At 32.1% G+C, this 21,956-nt stretch overlaps 1 protein-coding gene across 2 annotated transcripts in view; it reads right to left on the reverse strand.

Moving 5' to 3' along the window:
- Positions 1 to 19,162, reverse strand: part of LOC102807027 (synaptic vesicle 2-related protein-like) — a 35,392-nt gene extending 16,230 nt beyond the window's left edge. The window contains exons 1-5 of one of the 2 annotated variants that reach the window (XM_006817860.3): positions 18,903 to 19,162; positions 17,612 to 17,710; positions 9,859 to 10,031; positions 7,969 to 8,067; positions 5,026 to 5,097 (exon numbers count right to left, since the gene is read on the reverse strand). In XM_006817860.3, the coding sequence (XP_006817923.1) occupies positions 5,026 to 5,097; positions 7,969 to 8,067; positions 9,859 to 10,031; positions 17,612 to 17,654 (387 nt within the window). In that variant the 5' untranslated portion in view covers positions 17,655 to 17,710; positions 18,903 to 19,162. Of the gene's footprint in view, positions 1 to 5,025; positions 5,098 to 7,968; positions 8,068 to 9,858; positions 10,032 to 11,767; positions 11,922 to 17,611; positions 17,711 to 18,902 lie in introns of those variants that run through there. The other variant, XM_085491140.1, reaches the window with a different exon arrangement.
- Between the last annotated feature and the right edge of the window lie 2,794 nt (positions 19,163 to 21,956).

Here is a 21,956-nt window from a genome sequence, read left to right on the forward strand (position 1 = left end):
CAGTATTTTTTGAAAAATTTACAAGTAGGGGAACTCCGTAGCAAAAAATACTACCATACTACTTTAAATTGATCTAATTTACAAATATAAAAAAGACAGGTATCACATGACATATAAGGGTCGAAAACATAAAAATACTAAACATTAAATTGAAATATGATATTTGCTGGTATGCCATATAAGTGTTTAAATACACGATGATTCATGTTCACACTACAGAATATTAAATTTGTTTCCATATTTCTCTCTTCACTTAATAGCATATGCTACAATCCCCTACATTTTACACTACAATCACCTGTAAGATACTGTAAAATACTTTATTTTCGTTTGAAATTAATTTTCACTATTTTTGTTGAAGGAATGATTTCGTGAAAATAAAATCCAGCGAATATACCCTTTTTTTCCTATATTTTACATTCGTCAAAAATCAGTGAGAATAAATACCATACGAAACACCGAAAAAATCTTTTCAACGAAAATTAATTCCAGCTAAAATAAAGTATTATACAGTATTTGTTTATAGCAGTATTATAATAATTCTTTTTTTTTATTTTTTAAATAAATTATAGATCATGAACTGTTAAAATTGTCATGGTGAGAAATGTTCATGATTCCATGATTAAATTGTTTTTACACCGGCGAATTGCGCGAGAATTACTGATAATTAACATATACCGGTACTACAGCAAAACCAAAGCTAATATCCTGTAAAATACTGATATTAATTTTTATTGAAGAGACTTTTTGCGTGTTTTGTGTGGAATTTATTTTTGGCAAGTTGAATGTAAAATAAACGAAAAATAGTATATTCGTTGGATTTTATTTTCACTGAGTCACTCCTTCAGCGAAAATAGCGAAAATTAATTCCAAGCGAAAATCAAGTATTTTACAGTATTATAAACACAACAGTATGTGTCTGGTGATCTGACACAATAATTGTTATTTGTTTATGCAAAGACTACAATCATTGTTATGATTACTATACATCATGAGTATATCACCATATTGTGAAACCGTTCAGAATAGAAATTAACATACAACAATAATTCACCCTACATGCCTTGCATGTCATGAAGCATACGTCTTTGATTCAATATGGCACAATACGTGGGAGATTCATTGTTATTACGATATACCATCAATACTGTAAAATACTTTATTTTCGTTATTTTCACTGAAGGGATGATTTAGTGCAAATAAAATCCAGCGAATATACATTTTTTCCTATATTTTACATTCAATTCATCAAAAATCAGTGAAAATAAATTCCATACAAATTATTCAAAAAGTCTTTTCATTGCAAATTAATTCCAGCTAAAATACAGTACTTTTTACAGTATCTGAGGAGTGTTTTGTCTGCTTTTAATCTCACATACCTGATTTGCATACTGTAAAACCATTTATTTTCACTGACATTTAATTTCACTATTTTGATGTTTTGAGCATATTCACTGCGTTTCACGAATTTGTCAAGAAAACAATGAGTTTTATTGTCATTTTACATGTTTACGTAGCTTTAAATTTAGCAGATTTTACTTATTAGCAAAAATAGTGAAATTAAAACCCAGTGAATAATTAATGCATTTACAGTACATGGTAAAGCAGCCCTGGAGTTGGGTGCATGGCCAAGCCGTGGCGATTTTATCCTTATTTTTTTCTTTCAATTACAAATTCATTCTTCAAAAGAATTATCATATAAAATTATAAAATAACCAGGGCTAGTCTACCTCTGAACATATGTGTAGCATGGAGCATGAAGCAGTCCTGGAACATGGCCAGAACTCGTGATGCATTGTTGATCAATGCTGTCAAAAACACATGGAGTCTAGGGGGAAGTTACATGTATAAGTATGATTGGTTGAAAAATGAATCTTAAATGTATAAATTAAAAATTCATGAGCAATGATTGTTCGTTTGTTATTGTAACTACACTAAAAATAGCTCTTAGTAATATTGCTTAAAATGCTATAAACAGCCTGCCGAAAAATGATTTTGAAAATAACTAAAAAATATAGTTTGTTTATCATGGTGTTTTTATAGAATAGGGGTGAATAGTAATCTCTTGAATTTACAATGTTTGAGATTTGAAATTACATTACAATGTACATACTAAATACCAGAGTACTTTCTTGGTGAATAAACTTCACTATGACCTTAATAATTAAAAAAAAACCTACACTCAGATTGTCTAAACATGAAGAAAATGTCCCGAAAATCGAAATTTGCGGACGAGTGAACACAGGAATACAATGGTTCAACATAGCTATACATTTTGATGTGCATATGCAAACACAATATGACATTGTGGTAAATTACTATTGGATAATGATAATTATGGATTATGTATGTTTAGGTTAGGGGTAGGTATAAGGTACGGTGTGATGATTTGAGGCTACAACGTTTAGTTTAGTTATTAGCATAATGATATTGATACATTGTATGGAACATCTCGTGAGTATATATACTTGGGCTCAGTTGCAAGCCTATCAGTTGTTGCTCCTCTCCAGTGCGTTATTCTCCTCCTCGGATTTGGTGACCAATACTCACTTGGTTCACTCTACCTTGAGAAGTCTGTTCTCAGTTTACATACGACATGGAAATAATATTGTGTCAACATTCACTGTTTCATAAATTCCCTAACCCTAATATGCATCATAATATATTTAAATAAACAATCAAACAAAATAATTAAACAATATTGTTGTCAGATGTTTCAGCCTTATTGTCGCAATTATTCATTAATGACTGATAACAAACACAGTTTGATAATGTTATTTTATTGATAAATACTGGTAGTTGATATTGTACCATATTTGCGTCCAATGTTAAGTTTATTCATCAAGAAAGTATTTGGTATCTACTGAATTTGTCGCTAAGATCGTATTTTCAAGAGATTACCGTACTATTGCACCCCTCTTCTACACCGTCGGTTTATCATTAGTTAGGGCCAACCATCTACTTGGGTATGTTAATCAGTAATGTCACCCGATATCCAAATATGGTCAATTGTAACAATGTTAATGACTATGAAGATGTAGCTGGGAATGGGGATAATTCTCAGGTAAAATTTCATTCTAAACCAAACAAATTACCTATTTTCCTTTAGTTCTTCATATGAAGAAATTAATTCTGTCTTTTACAAGTAAATCTGAAAAGTACCCTGAAATGAGCAATTCTAGTATCATTTAATAGTATTAATAAAAATACATCTCTCATCACATAGTATCCACTGATGAAACATCTGTTTCCATGGTTACCCGGTACATCAGAAACACTATGCTAATTTTAAACATAAATTTACTAGTTACAGGGAAAACAAGATTTTACAACTCAGAATACATGTATATAATTTCTTTTTTTTTGGGGGGGGAAAATTTACTGAAAAAAAAATCGACTGAGTATGTTGACATGTTATCTTTGCCTGACTGCACAATAGTGGTATAGCAGATTACAATGTGGCTTGTGTAATGTCTGTAATGAACAGGTGTTACTACCGGTAGTATCAAAACACACTGTGCTTTGTGCTATTCATGTACCTGTTAATCCTAATCCAGCCATCCCCCCTGTATTTTTTACATTGAATTGATCAGATAAAGGTTAGATCAGATTAGGAATTCTAGAGGGGCTAGATGCTGATTTAGGGGAGGGGAGGGGAGGGGGTGTCAGATGCTGACAATTTGAAATTCAGTGGGTGATACATTTGCGAAAACAATTGTACATGAAAAATAAATTCTAAATACTAATTAAAGGAAATCAATAATAAATAAATTTAATTATGTTTTTTATTTTACTATCTCATCTTTCCAATTTCTAATGGAATACCCCTAGACTATAGTTTTTTTAATATTCCCCAAAAACATTCTCAGGTCTATTTACATTCAATTTTAAAATTGACAGTTTATGCAAATAATGTATATACCAGCAGGTTGGGATTCAGGATACAATGGTATCCATAGAAACCAGCCAGTTGTACATTTCAGCAACTGAATTCATCTCATATTAATCATGCACTATCAGTATTCTGTTCCCATCAACGACTGATGACAAGTTGTAAACCAATAAAATTTCAACGTTATTTTTTTCATGTCACAACTGTATTGTTACTTTTTGTTTATTTGTAATACCAAATAGACATTTTCCATTGGCTGCTAGTCTTAATCAATATTTTTTGAAAACATTATGCAGTGTTTACTTCAAAATCTTAGCACGTCATTTTTTTTTAAACTTTCTATTACTCAGTAAATTATATTTTTTAGTAATGAAAGTTATATTTTCTACAATTTTTCAAAAATTGTTTTTATTACTGACAGATACCGGTAATAATTATTGGTAAAATACATTTTTCTGTTTTGTGCTAAAGTGACATCTGGTTTAGTTGGTCTGTCCAATCGAATAATCTCACAAATTATCAGCAAGTCATGACACAGTCCCTGTCAGGTTATAGTAAACAAAGCTGAAACCGGTAATTTTCCGTTCACTGTGAGATCGCGCATTATGCGTGAAATTAAACGTAAAAACAGGACAAACAAAGGTCATAGCGTGATAGTGGTGACAAACGTGGGATTCAACAAAAGCGAAAGTATTTTGGGGGAATATTTCCTTGCATAATAATGTGCTGTACACATTTGATGATAGGCAATTTTGATGAAGTGAGGGTAATGGAACGCAATATTACCCTGCCAAAGATCAGCCTTTTGATTTGAACTACAAAATAAAGAAATTCGAGTTCAAAATCAAATCATACGATTTTTGCGGCAGACATTCAACCAGCGTCTTTCACACAACTCACAAGATCTCGCAGTTGAACGAAAAATCACCTATTGACCATCTTGAATGGGATGACAAATCATATCGACATATGCATTCCACGATGCAAGATGTACAATGTATGTGTGAAGTTTGAAAGAGAATCACAACTGGCAAAGATACGGCTGTGTACACACAGACTGATCACAGATGGACAAAAGTGGCGAAAATTATATTTCTACATTTTGGGGACTAATAACATGACTGGAGACTTACTACTTTTCTTCCATATCTATCAGTGGATGTACCCCAAACTGAGGAACCAATTAACATACCAGCAAACACAACCTGCAAGAGATAAGAAATAACCAGTTAACATACCAACAAACAAAAACCCAGAAGAAATAAGAAATCATGTAAGGTGTCATTTTTGTAGAGCAAAATGTAAGATTTTGTTGACATTGATTAAAGTTTAGAAAAGAATCGCCTGTTTTATGTATTTTATTTCAAACTGTAAGCCTCTTGTAAATAATTATAATTTCAAAACTGTGATTGTAATATGCTGCTGGGCAGGAACATTTTCATGTTATATACACAAGCATGCAGCAAGAAACAGGAATTGAGCACACTCTAGTGGCCATTTTCTAAGTTAGCCATAAAAAGATACAGGATCAGCAAACAAAATCTAGGCAAAGTTTGGGTTACCGAAAAAACATATTTTTTTGAGTTGTTCTAAAGTTGGGTTTTATTTACTGCCAGTTTACCTCCGGGAATAAAAAAATAATAACAAATCAAGCACCAAATCACCAAATCAAGCACCATTTTGTTTTAATGAATGCAGTTCCAGAGCAATATCTCTGACATGCTTTAATCAAGTTAAAACTTTATATACCGGTATATGTCGTACATCATGTCACAAGTATTCGATTAATGATCAGTTTCAAGATGGCCGAATGGCGGACATATTTTTTAATGTTGAAATTCATTAAAATCAAGCAATTCTTCCATTTTGAGGCTGGATCTTGGATCAAGTACAATTTGTTTCCATATATTCATGTATATGGACATTACAGGACTTTATTTTGTCATTCAGATTGAATTCAAAATGACTGAGTTTAAAAATACATCAAGAAAAAAACATAGAAAATATTGGGGAAAAAACATTATGGCATTGGAAGGGTAGCATAATAGCCAATTTTCCTTCCTACTTAAATGTACCATTGTGTACATAAAAACAAATAAAAGAATAATAAATATTCAATACACATATGGTATTGTCACATAGATAATAGATATATTAATATTAATGTTTTTGACAATTGTTCACCATTTACTGTGAAATAGTTATTTACACAAGTATTAAAAATGTGTGGGTCACCAAAAAAGAAATCACAATTGGTAGTGGTGAAAAATTATTTTATTAATAATAGTTTAATCTTATGATTAATTATTAATAAAGCTTATTTAATAAATAAATCACTTCTTATGCTTTAGTTGCATTTCTTTTTTGCAATTCATGTAAATTTTAAATCCATTCCAAAATAAAATAGATGATTTTTTTTTTTTAATTTGAATTTAAAATTTTTTTTTGAAAGGCATGCAACATTTTTTCTTGGTTACTAAAGCAATTTGATCAAAGTCTGGGTTTTAAATTCACGAATTCTTTGTGGTCTTTTGTATGGAATTTATTTTCACTGTTTTTTGTTGAGTGGAGTGGAGTTGACTTATAATTTGGTCTGCGTCCGCCTGTTTGTCATATTTCAAACCAAATGGACCAAATCCCTTCTTTGCATGTGCCAAGTACCGGTATTTTATCTGGGACATATGCACATCCAAATGGCTGACTGGCAGCCATTTTGTTTTTTGAAAATGTAGTATCTTATGCATGCTTTGTCAGTTTTTGTTTTTTGTACATCTGTTAGAATACATGTATGCAGTGTTTTCATTGAACCATTCCTCAGTGAAAATAGCAAAAATGAATTCTCAGCAAAAATAAGGTATTTTATAGAATATTGTAAATTTAATTTTATGGGATTTTTCATTTATCAGTGACAGTAGCAAAATAAAAACTTGTTGAGTAAATAATGGGATTGCATAGTACTACATGCAGTGTATGGGTTATATATTGGATAGGGAAGGGGAAGGGTAAACACATTGAAAGAAAAAACAAGCAGCCTATCGACTGAGATAGCTCCGCTGTTAGCAATGCACATTTCAATTAAAGAACTGAAGACATCATTAGAAAATGAACAATATGTATAGTATCAAAGCAATCGGACTTACAGTTTTTAACAAGAAGTTGAAAATATCACTTTCTACTAAAAATGACAAAACTATTCACCAAAATTAGAGAATTTAAGATATCACGAAATGAACAAATCTGAAAAAGGTCTACATGTAGTACCTATATATGTAATATCAAAGCAATTGAGCTTTTGGTTTTTAACAAGAAGTCGAAAATATCACTTTTTACCAAAAATGACAAAAATATTCACCAAAATTAGAAAATTGAAGATATCACCACAAAATGAACAAATCTGAGAGAGGTCCACATGTAGTACCTATATATGTAATATCAAAGCAATCGGACTTACAGTTTTTAACAAGAAGTCGAAAATATCACTTTTTACCAAAAATTACAAAAATATTCACCAAAATTAGAAAATTGAAGATATCACCACAAAATGAACAAATCTGAGAGAGGTCCACATGTAGTACCTATATATGTAATATCAAAGCAATCGGACTTACAGTTTTTAACAAGAAGTCGAAAATATCACTTTTTACCAAAAATTACAAAAATATTCACCAAAATTAGAGAATTAAAGATATCATCACAAAATAAACAAACCTGAGAGAGGTCCACATGTAGTACCAATATATATAATATCAAAGCAATTAGACTTGCGGTTTTTAACAAAAAGTCGAAAATATCACTTTTTACCAAAAATGACAAAAATATTCACCAAAATTAGAGAGTTGAAGATATCATCATGAAATGAACAAATCTGAGAGAGGTCTACCCAAGGTACATACATATACACGAAGTATCAAAGCATTCAGGCTTGTAGTTTTCAAGAAGAAGTCGAAAAAGTAAAACATTGACACGGACGACGACGACAGACGACACCGGACAATCACTCATATGATAAGCTCCGCTCGACAAAGTCGACAGCGGAGCTAAAAATGATACAAGAAAGAAATATTTGTTGAACTTACAGTGGTAATAGAAGCAACTTGATATGGCGACAACTGCCACTCGCATCTAACGACTGGGGACAGCACAGCCAATAACATCATCTCACAGGCATCAGAAAACTGCGGAAGAAATTAAAAACAAGAATTCTAAGAATTATTATATTTTGCTTTATGAGCTTTAATTAAAAAAAAATGTTTTGCCGATTGTCAATCAAATAAAAAAATGTTTTGCCGATTGTCAATCAAATAAACCAAAGAGGCTGATTTAACAAGTCATGACCGACACATCGACACATTTCTCGTCTGTTTTTAATGCCACTTCATATAAAAGAGTATAAGTACATATGTACTATAATAAACTTCAGGAACAGCCTTTATAAACAAAAATGGCCACCAATCGACCATTTTAAATGCACTATGGCACTGGTATATTCAATGTATGTACCATATTGAAAAAATGTATCTACACGACTAGATCTGGTTTTGAAACAACAAAAATGCTTGATTTTGATGATTTTTTAGCTTTTAATTAATTTTGACACCATTTGGCCATCTTGAATTGGATCACGAAATAACTACATATGTATCCCAAGTTGTATGATGTGAAGTTTGAACATGATTGGTCCATGAATGTTCAAGATACAGTTGTAAATCGACACACAGACACACAGAGATCAAAAATAAAAGTATCCATTTTGGGATAATATATACACAAATTGGAAAATATGTGTAGAGTTTCCATTTTAATATACTGAGGGCCTTAGTGACAATCAAATATTTATAAAATAATCACAAAATAATGATTCTCAGACACATTAACTGCTAAAAAATTTCACAATTTCTGTTGACGCAAGAAATTTGTGACACAAAATAAAAGTGTAGCACCCGGTATGTACGATCAATCTTTGATTGTTGAACTATATTGTGAGTGCCCCTTATGCCAATAAAATATTTTCAAACTGTAACTTAAAGTGTTTGTGTCATAAATATAGCTAAAGTGATCATTGTAAATTTGCAATACATCTTTCTCTTGCAAGTAACACCTTCTTGTGACAGAACACTTCTATAAAACAAGCAACCTATCGGCTGAGATAGCTCCGCTGTTAGCAATGCACATTTCAATTAAAGAACTGAAGACATCTTTAGAAAATGAACAATATGTATAGTATCAAAGCAATCGGACTTACAGTCTTTAACAAGAAGTCGAAAATATCACTTTCTACCAAAAATGACAAAAATATTTACCAAAATTAGAGAATTGAAGATATCATCACGAAATGAACAAATCTGAAAAAGGTCTACATGTCTACTCAACCCTAACACTTAAAATTCAGACCAATCAGAGAGCAGTTTTCCACTTTCAAAATGGAGTCAATACAAAGCTACTTACAAGATTGTAACCTGATTGGTTACTCAACCCTAACACTTAAAATTCAGTCCAATCAGAGAACAGCTTTCAATTTTCAAACTCTGTTTTGTGTATATGCTTTGACCAAACTGGGAAAATGTGTTGTGTGTGGCTGAGATGAAAGACACTACGAAAAAAAGTCATCCAACTTTTTATAAGATTTGACAAGTCAAAAACACTTTGCAAAACAAATTTAGAACAGTGTATAGAAAAGTGCATATTGTTAGATGAGCAAAATATTCTAATACCTGTAAATGAAATTGATTGATTGATTGATTGATTGATTGATTGTGGAAATAAAGGTGCAATACTGTAAATTATTCTATTTGTACTTGGAATTCATTTTTGCTGTTTACACTAAAGAAATGAATCAGTGAAAATAAAATTCAGTAAAAATACCTCTTTTTCCTATATTTTGCCTTTAAATAACTCATAAAAAATCTGTGAAAATAAATTCCAGCTAAAATAAAGTATTTTACAGTAGCACAAAGTAAAGTACTTACAGTGAATGTCCCAAGCAAGAATGTTAATGAAATCTGAAACTTTCCAAATCCCATGTGTTCCACCGCTTCCTCCACTGTGTATGTTTGTTGACCTGATCCATCTGGTCTCTTTCTCTGAATGGTCTGGTTCGTACTCGGATGTAAAATGTCCAGTTCTTCTTCATCGTTACTACCTAACATTAAAAAAAATAAAAATTATTTTTAAGCAGCAATCGCTGTGATTTTGAACATTTTTTGTTTGTTTAATATATGCACATAAAGATGACTAAATCTTTCGGAAATATTGTTTTTAGATACACGTGACCTTATACAAGACTAATATTACATGAAATTCAATGCAAGAACTGGGAGTTGAGTAATCGCAATTTCGTTGAAATTATATAGTCACTCGATGGAACCTATAGAAAATTGTGATATACGAGACACACACTATGAAAAATAATGAACATAAAGACACTGAGAAGCCAACAGCCCCTCAAGATATCAATAGCGGCGTATTTGACATCTCGCCCAAGGCCCTTAAAAAATGTGTCATCTTGTAAAGTTATTGTTGCTTTACCAAATCGAACCAAATATTACAGCCAATGATAAGTGGAAAAAATTGTCACACAGTCCTGTCCTGTCCAAAATTTGTCATATGGCAAAATGTGTAATCTGTATCACTGTCCAAAATTTATCGGTACTACTAAAAATATTTTGTTTTATCTTGTATTACCACATTTGCTCTTTTGGAAAAGAAACATAAGTTATATTTCAATGGCAGAGGATACAATAAATGTATTTTTTTGTTATGTACTTTTCTATTTGATATGCGCTTCTAATAGAACAAATACCGATAGTACAACAAATCGCTTCGTATCATAACACAAATCCAGGCAAAAAAAAAAAATCCATGTTTATTTTACCAAAATAACCAACTTATCAGTAATACACACAATAACAAGAAATTAAAATATAATGTACTGTCCATTATTGAAATAGTACTTTTTCATTGGTCGATCAGTATGATGCAGCCTTTATATTAGGCAAGAAATAGGCAGTTCTTGGAGATTATACAAAAAAAAAAATATCCAATATTTTCTGTACAAATCATTGGCAACAAAATCCATCACAAATTTTGATGTTAATAAATCCAAGATATTTTCTTCTAGAAATTTATTTTATAAGCATTTTTTCGCATTTTGTTCGGTTGTCAACATTCTATGCATAATTATTAATATTTCAACAATTATTATTCACAATAATGAATCCCCCACATCCATATTGGATGAAAAGAAGAGTCTACGGGAAGATAAAGTGAGGCAAGATAAACACATTATCACATCAGAACCCTACTCAGAATCCAATATGGCACTGCATGGGATTTGTTATTGTTGTTATAAATCACCACATCAAACAAAAATTAGTTAAGTTTGGGTTTTATTTTTATTAAAATGAATTTTCTTTCAAATATAGGTCAACATTATCATTTGATAATATAAAGCAAATCTCTAATTCTGATAGTGGTGATTCATAACTGACAATAATAATGGACGGGGCATATTGTTTGTTACTTCCCAATAATTAAGTGTCTTTGACGCTGCACCCCCCTACTCTCTTCCACATTAAATTATACCACTTTCTGTTTAGAGAAAAAAATTTGTTATCCCTTACAAACACACATACATACGTGCACATGTACGTACAAATACATATAAATCTATACTAAAAAATAGCAGAATATATTCCTGTAAGAAAATACCACCAAGTCCACTTCAGTACATAAACTGTATGGATCAGTCTAACAACAACAAAAACAACAACAACAACAACAACAACAACAACAACAACTGTCACCCATTCTATAGAACCATGCTACCACTTAGCAGGTCACCAAGTAAGTACTACTCATACAGACTATAGTTCATACCATCAGTGTCATCGATGAGCGAGGTTTGAGACTTCGACCTCTCTGGTTTCTTCGAAAATACATTCGTAAACTTATTTCCCAGAAACTGAAACGACGACGATGAACTTGCTGCTTGTCTTTTCATTGTGGTCAAATGACGACATGTCACTGTGCAGTTTTGTAAACACAGTTGGTATATACCAGCCTAAATAAACATCTTCCATTTTTAGATTGTGGATGCTAAAACGATATTAATCTGTCGTTAAAATTCTGCATTTCCCAACACAGGGTTGAATGAAATTTAGCAACCATTTTTTTTTTAAATTAAGTAACTTATTTCGAATAAATGTGACAAACTTGAATGCGAGTTGTGCATTTTTATCAGCAGTTTTCAGTTATTTATTTATTTTATTGTACACCAAGAACTATTTGTTGAAAAATCAAATTGTGGGTAGATGTAGTGTAAGGTATTGTATTTGCTGAAGGTTATTATTATATTTGACAATAGTGGTGAAATGATTAATTGACTGATCATGTTTTCCCTGGTCTGGTAGGCAAGTGAATGAGCAATTTAAAGGTAGTGACATGACATGTTATGATGTGGGGGGGGGGAGGGGGAAGAGGGGTTGCAATCTAATGTGGTATGAGGCTGCTCAATCTGATTAAAATTTGATCCTGGTTGGCTTAATTTTTTTTAAATTATATTTTAATGTACGTCATACACCGATCAACCAATCATGAGCAAAACGGATCACCAATAAACAGGATACCAATAAACAGGAAGTACCTGTACCGGTAGTAGTAGTTTGAGTGACAAGTCTCAACAAGTGATCTACAATTTTTCCTCCAATGCTCGTACCATTTTTTACAAGTACCAATGTCTTCTTTGCGTTACTTTGCATAACATTCGTTTATAAAACAAGGTACACACCATGTTAAATTATTCCAAAAAATAATTTGGTTATCTGGGTTCAAAGTCGCGTGTTTGCTGTGAAATCCATATTTAAACTCAGTCAGATGACGGCGAAATAATCTTACCGTCAATAAAAAAAAACGAATATACCCTCGCAATACTGCAGCTACTGATGTGTTATTAACAACCAACTCCACTGGTGACACTGATTTTGATTTTGAACAACGTTTGTACCAACGAAAAAAAAGTTTTCAGTATATATATGAAAAAAATTAGTTTGTTTCTGTATTCATAAAGATTTTTCAAAACCAGCAACTAAAAATTACGTACAACTTTACACTAAAATAATGAAGATTTGGTTATTTGGCACTCGACCGTCAGCTATCAATACCATGAATAATGTTCGCGAACGCGAAGTCTGGTACGCAGTGTGTCCGAAAATGGAATGTGCTGTGTCATACCCAGTCTATTTATTAATTCTTTAGCAGAATTTCTCATTAACAGTAGAAAACAAACGTGTATGTAATCGTAAAGTTGAAACTCGCACAATTCATCGGTGACGGCGCTGTTAAATATTTTTATTTCATGTACTCTCATGTACGCACGCTATTGATAACTTACAGCTTTCTCAATTTATCCAGTAGTGTCAAATCGGTAAACAAAATTAAATGAAGATATATTAATGGCGCAGTATCTAGTTTGTGCATATGTTATAATATGCATATTATTCTATTACCCGGTAATTATCATTTTACTAATAGCTAATTAACCGTGGAACCCAATGGCATGTAACTAGTACACCTACATTACATTTACATTATTCCACAAATCTGTCAAAGCAGAATGTATCACTGATCCAACACTTTTGTCTAATTCACTTGGTCCAAATCTGTTGAAGTTCTCAACTACCGATGGTATAAATTTGTGTGATTATATATGGTGGGGGTTAAAACAGTTGAGGAGAAACAACACTGAGTATTAAATAGGATATAAAAAGATTACAATCACAGTGCCATTTGATGCTACAATTTGTTTTGGGAAGTCTAATAAAATTTTGAATATTTCCATCACAAACTAGATTGTTACACTTCAAGTATGGGTACCATGGCAACTACATATATCACAGGACAGTCTTATGGGAAGGATTATTGTTTTACATAATCCATACATTATCGGTTTACCATTAAAATTATTTTATTTATCTTATTAGCTATGCAAATGTGTATGTACAAGTATAGTTATTATATTCTATTGTATGTAATATTAAGACTTGAGTTAAAAATAGAATGTTCTGAAAAAATAGTCAATAAACGGTAATAAAAAATACAAACCTTTTTTGGTTTAAATTTGTTATTATTATTATCATAATTATTCTTTATTTTAATGATATTTTTTGAGGTTACAATCAATTTCGCAAACAAAACCTTCAAAAACAATAGACTATGTTTTTCGTTTTGTGCAAGATCTCACATTATGCCTGAAACTGAATATCAAAAGGGTCATAGGTCGTTACGTCAACAAAACATATGGAACTTGACAAACCATAAAAGTACTTTTGGGGTATTTGATGATGTTCAATTTTGATGAAGTACGTGTATCTCAACGCTGTATAGTTTTGCATTTCAACATTTCACTGATTTATTTTAATGAAAAATCACTCATTCGGCTGTTCTGGCGGATCGAGGCATATGACCACTTATGCACATGCGATAGTCAGATACAACAGGAAGTACCAAAAGTGATAAGAATTCTCCAGAAATCGAATGGCATGACAAATATTTCAGTCCGAGGCAGTACTCAGTTTTTGAAACCTGGATATGTAGCTGTCAAGTGTACTGTAAAATGACACTGGGTTTAAATTTCGTTGATTTACCATTTCAGGCATATTCAGTGGGGTTCAAATTCACCGTTTTATCATTTAGATAATGTGTTCTATGCTAAATTTTACATATTCACTGGGTTTTTAATTTAGCGCATTTTCCAGTCAGCGAAATAAGCAAAATAAAAACCCAGTGAATAATTAACCTTTTTACAATATTTGCTTCATTATATACATGTAGTAAATACACACTATATATCGTTATTTCTGGCAACCTTAATATATGTATTAATGTATTACACTACCTGTAAATGTATCGTTCACATCGGCATATGTGTTATCATAATATAGATAAAATTTTTATTTTTATACCATACGGTATACTGTCAATTGTATGACGTACTCGGAACAAATTTGCACTTCTTGGCCAGCATTTTTTGCTTATTTTCATGTATTTTTCAAACAAGCAGCCTGTCAGCTGAGATAGCTCCGCTGTTAGCAATGCACATTTCAATTAAATAACTGAAGATATCATTGGAAAATGAGCAATTTGTATAGTATTAATAAAGCAATCAGACTTGCTGTTTTCAACAAGAAGTCGAAAATATCACTATTTACAAACAAGTCATTGAAAATGACACAGTCCCCATTAAATTTTTGAAAGTTCTCTTTGTGCACGTCATATTAAAGCGGAGGGGTTGTCGCAAGCGTGTCCTTAAAACTTGAGTTTTAAGTGGCGTATACAACAGATTGTTTATTTACATCAAAACATGTGTTCCGCGTAGTAGTAATATGGCCAAAAATAAAAACAGCCGTTATTCGGCCATCTTTGATCTGATTATGAAACACACTGATATGTATGATGTATGTGCCCAATACGAATGAAAATGGTACAATAAATAGTGGAAATATAGTAGTAAGGCCAAAAAGTCAGATGGCTGTCAATCGGCCATCCTTGACCAGATTTTTAAACAAATTGTCATGGACATGCATCCTAACATGTATAAAGTACATGTACGAACGGACAGACAGACTCAGGAACTCACGGACGGTCGGGGGCATGTATTCTAACATGTATAATCTATGTACCAAGTTTGAATGAAAACTGACAAAGCATGGCCAAAATACAACATTTTCAAAAAACAAGATGGCTGTCAGTCGGCCATTTCGAATCGAATCGCTAAACCACTGCATGTGCATATGTCTCACATAAAGAATGAACGGAATCGGTCCAAGGGGTTCTGAGATATGACTCCGCATGGACGCGCAGACGCACGGATGGACGGAGACTAAAAATGACAAAAATATTCATCAAAATTAGAGAATTGAAGATATCATCATGAAATGAACAAATCTAAGAGAGGTCTACCCAAGGTACATTCTATACACCAAGTATCAAAGCATTCAGGCTTGTAGTTTTAAAGAAGAAGTCGAAGTAAAACATTGACACGGACGACGGACGATATTGATAAATTTGCAAAAAGAAAAGATATGAAAAAAAAATATACTGTTAATGCATTAATTATTCACTGGGTTTTAATTTTGATATTTTGGCTGATAAGTAAAATCTGATAAATGTGAACATGTAAAATAACAATAAAACTCTTGACAAATACATGAAATTATAACACGGTGAATATTAAAGCGAGGGAGTCGTCACCTGCGCATGCGTCAGATGGCCATAGCATGTCATTGTTTACAAACAAGTGTCTACCCATGAGGCTTTGCGTTTTTTGCGTGTGTTGTAATCGTCGCACGGGACTCAATTTCCGCGCATGTGCAGGTTATGACTTTAAATGTCAGTGAAAATAAATGGTTTTGCAGTGTACAAGGTTTTATTTTGTAGAAGGGGAGAATTAAAATGAACCAGCGTTAAAAGAAATCAAACGAACAAATAACAGCTACAGTCTATCAGACAGTGTATAGCAATACCTACATGACAGACACGATTACCCAGGGTAATATCAATTAATACAATCAATTTATGGTACCAACCCCACAGTTCATCAAGTTATCAAAGAGGCGTTAGCGAACTATTGTCATCACAGCTGATAAACCACGTTTACATTGCTATATAGGTATTGTAGGACTAGCAGACAGTACAGTCTGAGCATAACTACTGTAAAATACTTTATTGGAATTGGCTTGGAATTAATTTTCGCTACTTTCGCTGAAGGAATGATTCAGTGAAAATAAATACAGTGAATATACTGTTTTTTCCTATATTTTATATTCATCTTGTCAAAAATCACTGAAAATAAATTCCATACAAAACACCCAGAAAGTATTTTCAGTAAAAATTAATTCCAGCGAAAACAAAGTATTTTACAGTGAGCTGGCTCTTGCCTAGGTTTGCCTTTTCATAAAAAATACAATTTTTTCTGTAAGTATCGCTGTCATAATTTTAATTTATTCTTTATTACTTAAATATATATACCGATATAAAAAATTCTCTGTACAATCTACATATTGATACATCTAGCTTAAGTCACACTCAATTGCAAAGTTGAATTTTAATTTAATTAAAATCAAAGCAGAGTTGATAAAATCTGTGGAAACAAATTCAACCATGATATGCACATGTGTTAACATGTTTATTCTGTCAGTAAGCACAAAAATAATAGATTTGTTCTGACCAGCGTGTGTATCATATTAAAATGTGCATGTGTTAACATGCATCGCACCTTTAGTTTTTTTTGAAATATTGAAAATAAAATTGAAAATCATTTTTTGAAAATCTCAGGACCAGAAACATATTTTTCAGGTTTAACTTAAACCCCCTTCCCCTCCCCTCATCACCAATTTCATTATTTTCACTGATAAGTAAAATTCACTTAATTAAATCCATATAAACTTAAAATCCAGTGAATAGCAAAAATAAATGGTTTTACAGTACATTTAAATTACATGTAAACTTTAACGTTGCTGATTTACCGGCAAAAAAAATGCTGAGAAATTTTCAATCTGCCCTTCAAATAAAATAAAGCAAAAATAATTTAATAATATGATTTAGATATGAAAAAACAACAACAAGTAACAAATGTGCAGAAGAGCGGACACAACGCAGACAACGATAACAACTGCTAAACACAAATTAATATGATGTATAATAGATAAAAACAAGTGGACTTACTACCATCTAAAAGCCGCTGGTACATTCTCTTCACTGATCTCATCTCCAAATCTCTGAGTATTGTACGACAGACAAAACAGGATACAGTCACAACAGTTGCTACAGGTTTCAACAAGTACAATATTATTTTGTTGTAATGCAAAAGTTAATTTTTATGTTTCTCAAAATGCATGCCAGTTTAAAATCACGGCTTTTGTGGATGGTAACAATTTCAGCAAAAAAAGAAAGAAAAGAAAAACTCATTTTTCATGAAGAATCCAAAAAATCCATTCGAATTAAGAAAAAGGCTGCAATTATAAATATAATTATTTTTATTCTCTCTCATTCAGAACTCATGGGTGGTAGGATTGGTGAACAAAATTTGCACACTGCATACAGAAAAAAAAGCATAAAAACTATCCACATTTTTATGTTGAAAATTTTAGACAATAACTTTAAAAATTGGAATGCATTACTGCTGTACTATTCCTAGTGTTACATTAAATAAATAAATAAATAAATAAATAAATAATTAAATAAATCAAGGAACACCATGCAGGAACAAACTTAAAAAGCAACATCATCCTGAAAAATCTAGCAAAAAAAAATAAGTGAAGGAAAAACTATTTTTTCACTTTTTCTGCACTTTCACAGTTTCCACTCCCACATGCAACAGGTTTTTTTTCCCCCCATACTCATACATTCATTTCTCTCATAATTATAGACACCATCTGGGATTGGTTGAATGGGTCATTACTAAAAGATGATGAAACAACAGATTAATTGTCAAGGCAACAACAATAGTGACCACCAATATGCCATTTTCTTCATCACGCATTTTTATGTGTTCTGCAACAGTTTTTTTTCTTCTTCATTTGTCCTAATTTTATTTGTTTATTGCCGTTTGTATTTGTTATTTCATAACTCCACTGTTGGTGATACATCGAATACAAATATGAGCTGATCATCACAGCTGGTGCGTTCCTGTGAACTGCGAGTACTCAAATCATCGCCGCATTGATTGGCGACAAACATTGCGAAAAAAATACGATGACATATATACTAATACCCTACTATGAGTAAATGTAGCTCAAAATAATAAATCTGTCTATATAAAATAAGAGTACTCAAGTTTTACGGTCTATAAAAGTCCGCAGAGAACAACAGTGATTGAAAAATGTCGAAAGGCAAATGTGTGTCCTTGCATGCAAGTCCACGTCAATCGAACCCGGCTGCGATCACATTCGCAAATTGAACTTGTTGAACCCCGCTATCTCCCGGCTGCTATCTTGGTAACTCTCAAGGCACTTACCTTGTAAAATATAATATGCGGCGGAGGTTCACTCATTTGTAACATCGGCAGCTTATAAGTTCCATTGCGGCCTTGAAAGTTAAAAACAAATTAAGCTTGTTTTTGACTCCGATTTATCTATGTATATGAAACAATCACGACACGATTACAACTGACAGTCTGCTCACTGTTCTTATCAGCGTTGATCAATGTGTTCGTGATTTCATTGAATGAACCCAGTATAGTAGAGTTGACAACTCGCTAGCGTGAAACAGTTGGATCGTTCGCTGTTTGATTTTTTTTTTAACGAGTTGCCGTGAAAAGCGCCGCCAGTGTCAACTATAACTTGTTTTTGTTACTGGTAACAGAGGGCGTTATTTGACAGAAACTACCCCAATCCAGAAGTTGGCAAAAAGTTAGCAAAAAGAGGTTCAATGGCAAATTTAAATTACAAATCTGCACAGAGGGAATTAACACGATTAGACATTGCAAAAAAGGAAGAAAGTGACTGATCAATGATTATCTTTCCAAAATTGCTTCATGTACAGATTTTTTTTATTACGGTAATAGATTAGCCTGTCCATGGTCGCATCATGAATGGATGAAAATGTAATTGTGCTTACTGTAAAATTTGAAAAGATGATAATTTATGTAAAACATGGATGCGACCCTCCCTGCTAGTCAAAATCTCAGTGTGTCAATTTGTAAATGCAAATGTAAGTGTGACCATGTGTAATTTCTATGCTAGCAAAACATAGTGGATACGTTGTTTTATGACTGATCAGTCTAATAGTTATTACGGTATATACATGTTGCGTTATGAAATAGTTCTACACTTAGCAATCAAAGAGCGCATGTGATGCGACCTAGAAAATAGTTTTGATTGTATTGTACCATACCCAGTGTTTATTCGTCACATTGATGAGTGACATATTATTTGTTCTAATTATTCTGTTAATTAAACTCAACTTTTCTGAGCGCATAAATTTGTCTATTCTCTATTGGCATCGAAACAAACGCAGTTTGAAATGACTTTAAAATTAGTGATTATATTACAAATTCACCTCCAAAACTGTAAAAATAGTGATGACTTCAAAAATAACTTGGGTAAACTATTAATAATTAGCATTCATGTACGGTAATCGGTTATGCAAATGAGCCAGAATGCTCCACAACCTTGAATACGCACTCACAAACTACAATTCCTTTGTTAGTTTTATCGTCAGAAAGATGAACAGGACATCAAATTCATGACCCTGCAATATCAGATTAAATAAATTTATGTAGAACCGGTAATTTTATTTTGTTCTTTGCCAAAGGCTTGAAACAAATGAAAACTATTACACGAGTACCTTACTTCCGCCGACCATAAGCCCCTCCCTGATTATAAGCCCACCCTTCTATATTTAGACATTTAACGAGTTGAGGGTGTTTCTACCTGGTGTCGACAACATTTATTAAAATATGCGTGTAAAAAGTTGTTTCATTGCATAAACATTAGATAATTCATGTGAATCTGATAATGTAAGATAATCCTGAGATAAATAAGTGTATAAAAAGACAAACAAAGACTCTGGTTTAAAATACATTTAATAGTCATGCTAAAATTGTGCTATAACATTTCTCGTACAAGTCTCAATAAAAAAAAAAATAAAAAAACTTTTATTTTCAATCCACCAATCATACTGTAAATAGTTGGGTTTTACACCCATATTTGGCAACTGTGTTAATATTGCTAATCCGGTTGAAAACAACTTTATAAATCCAGACTTGTTGAAGGTGGATAAACAAAAGTTGCTATATTTAAGGTAAATTTTGCTATTAACCAGTCTTGTATAAAAGTATAAATCAGCTTGGCAAGCACTTTTGTGAATCTGAAGTCAGTATGCAAATTAGCATCAGTATGCAAATTAGCATCAGTATGCAAATTACCATCAGTATACAAATTAGCATCAGTATGCAAATTACCATCAGTATACAAATTTCTCTGTTTCATGAATTAAGGGATTCATGAGGGTATGATATAAGTTTAATTATAATAATAATATTATTGGGGTCCTGGCACTAATATGTAAAATACAGTGGTCTGAATTTGTGCCTGCTGTGAAGATTCGCTTGTGGCTGCAATAATTTGGAACACTATTAAAAAGAATGCTAAGACATGATAATCTCAAGACCCTAATAAAGTTTTATGAATAGATTTCTGAGTGCAAATTTGAGAATCGAAAAAAGATGTTTCATGTACTATTAACAGAACCTACCTTTTTCTGTTAACCCAACAGAACCTACGTCTTCCTATTATTAGGCCAACAGAACCTACCTCTCCCTGTTAACCAATAAAAACCTACCTCACCCTGTTAACCTAACAAAACTTACCTCTCCCTTTCTGAAGATACTGTAACACATTAAATATTCACTGGGTTTTAATTCCACTACTTATGCTATCAAGTAAAATTCTCTAAATTAAATCCACGTTACAATAGAACTCATTTTGTCACTGGAATTTCTGTGAGTATGGTAAAAATTACATAACAATTTTCTCAACTTTTAGACAGACAAAACTTAAGACAAATTAACTATGATGAAGGAATTATCAGTAAAAACAGTGTTTACCAAAACAAATTCCATTTATTTCTCAGAGTTCTAACTAGGATCTACAAAAAAACTAGCTCTTCTAGAATTGAGTGAAAATTATTTAAACAGACATCTGTGACATCACACAATTATATTTGAATAAATTAGCATAAAATAGCATAAAACTAATATTTTCATATCATTGTATTGCAGCTGTATTTTAAGTCTTTTGCTAAATATAAAAAAAAATTGATTCTCTTGGCGAAACATGTTAATAGCATTCATCAACATTTTCGATTTCAAATTGTAGCGATTCGTAAGAAAATAGCGTAAAGAAATGCACAAAATACTGCAAAAATAATGTGGTTCATAATACTAAGAGAAACGGCTTTCAGCCAAACATAGGGAATCGAAGCAAACCCTGTCTATACTGACACCTCACTAATCTGAACACCTCTCTAAACAAAACAAACTCTTGGTACTGAAATAAAAACTGCATTC

Source organism: Saccoglossus kowalevskii, chromosome 16 (assembly GCF_978046115.1).
Source record: "Saccoglossus kowalevskii chromosome 16, keSacKowa6.1, whole genome shotgun sequence".
Taxonomy (NCBI): Eukaryota; Metazoa; Hemichordata; class Enteropneusta; family Harrimaniidae; genus Saccoglossus; species Saccoglossus kowalevskii.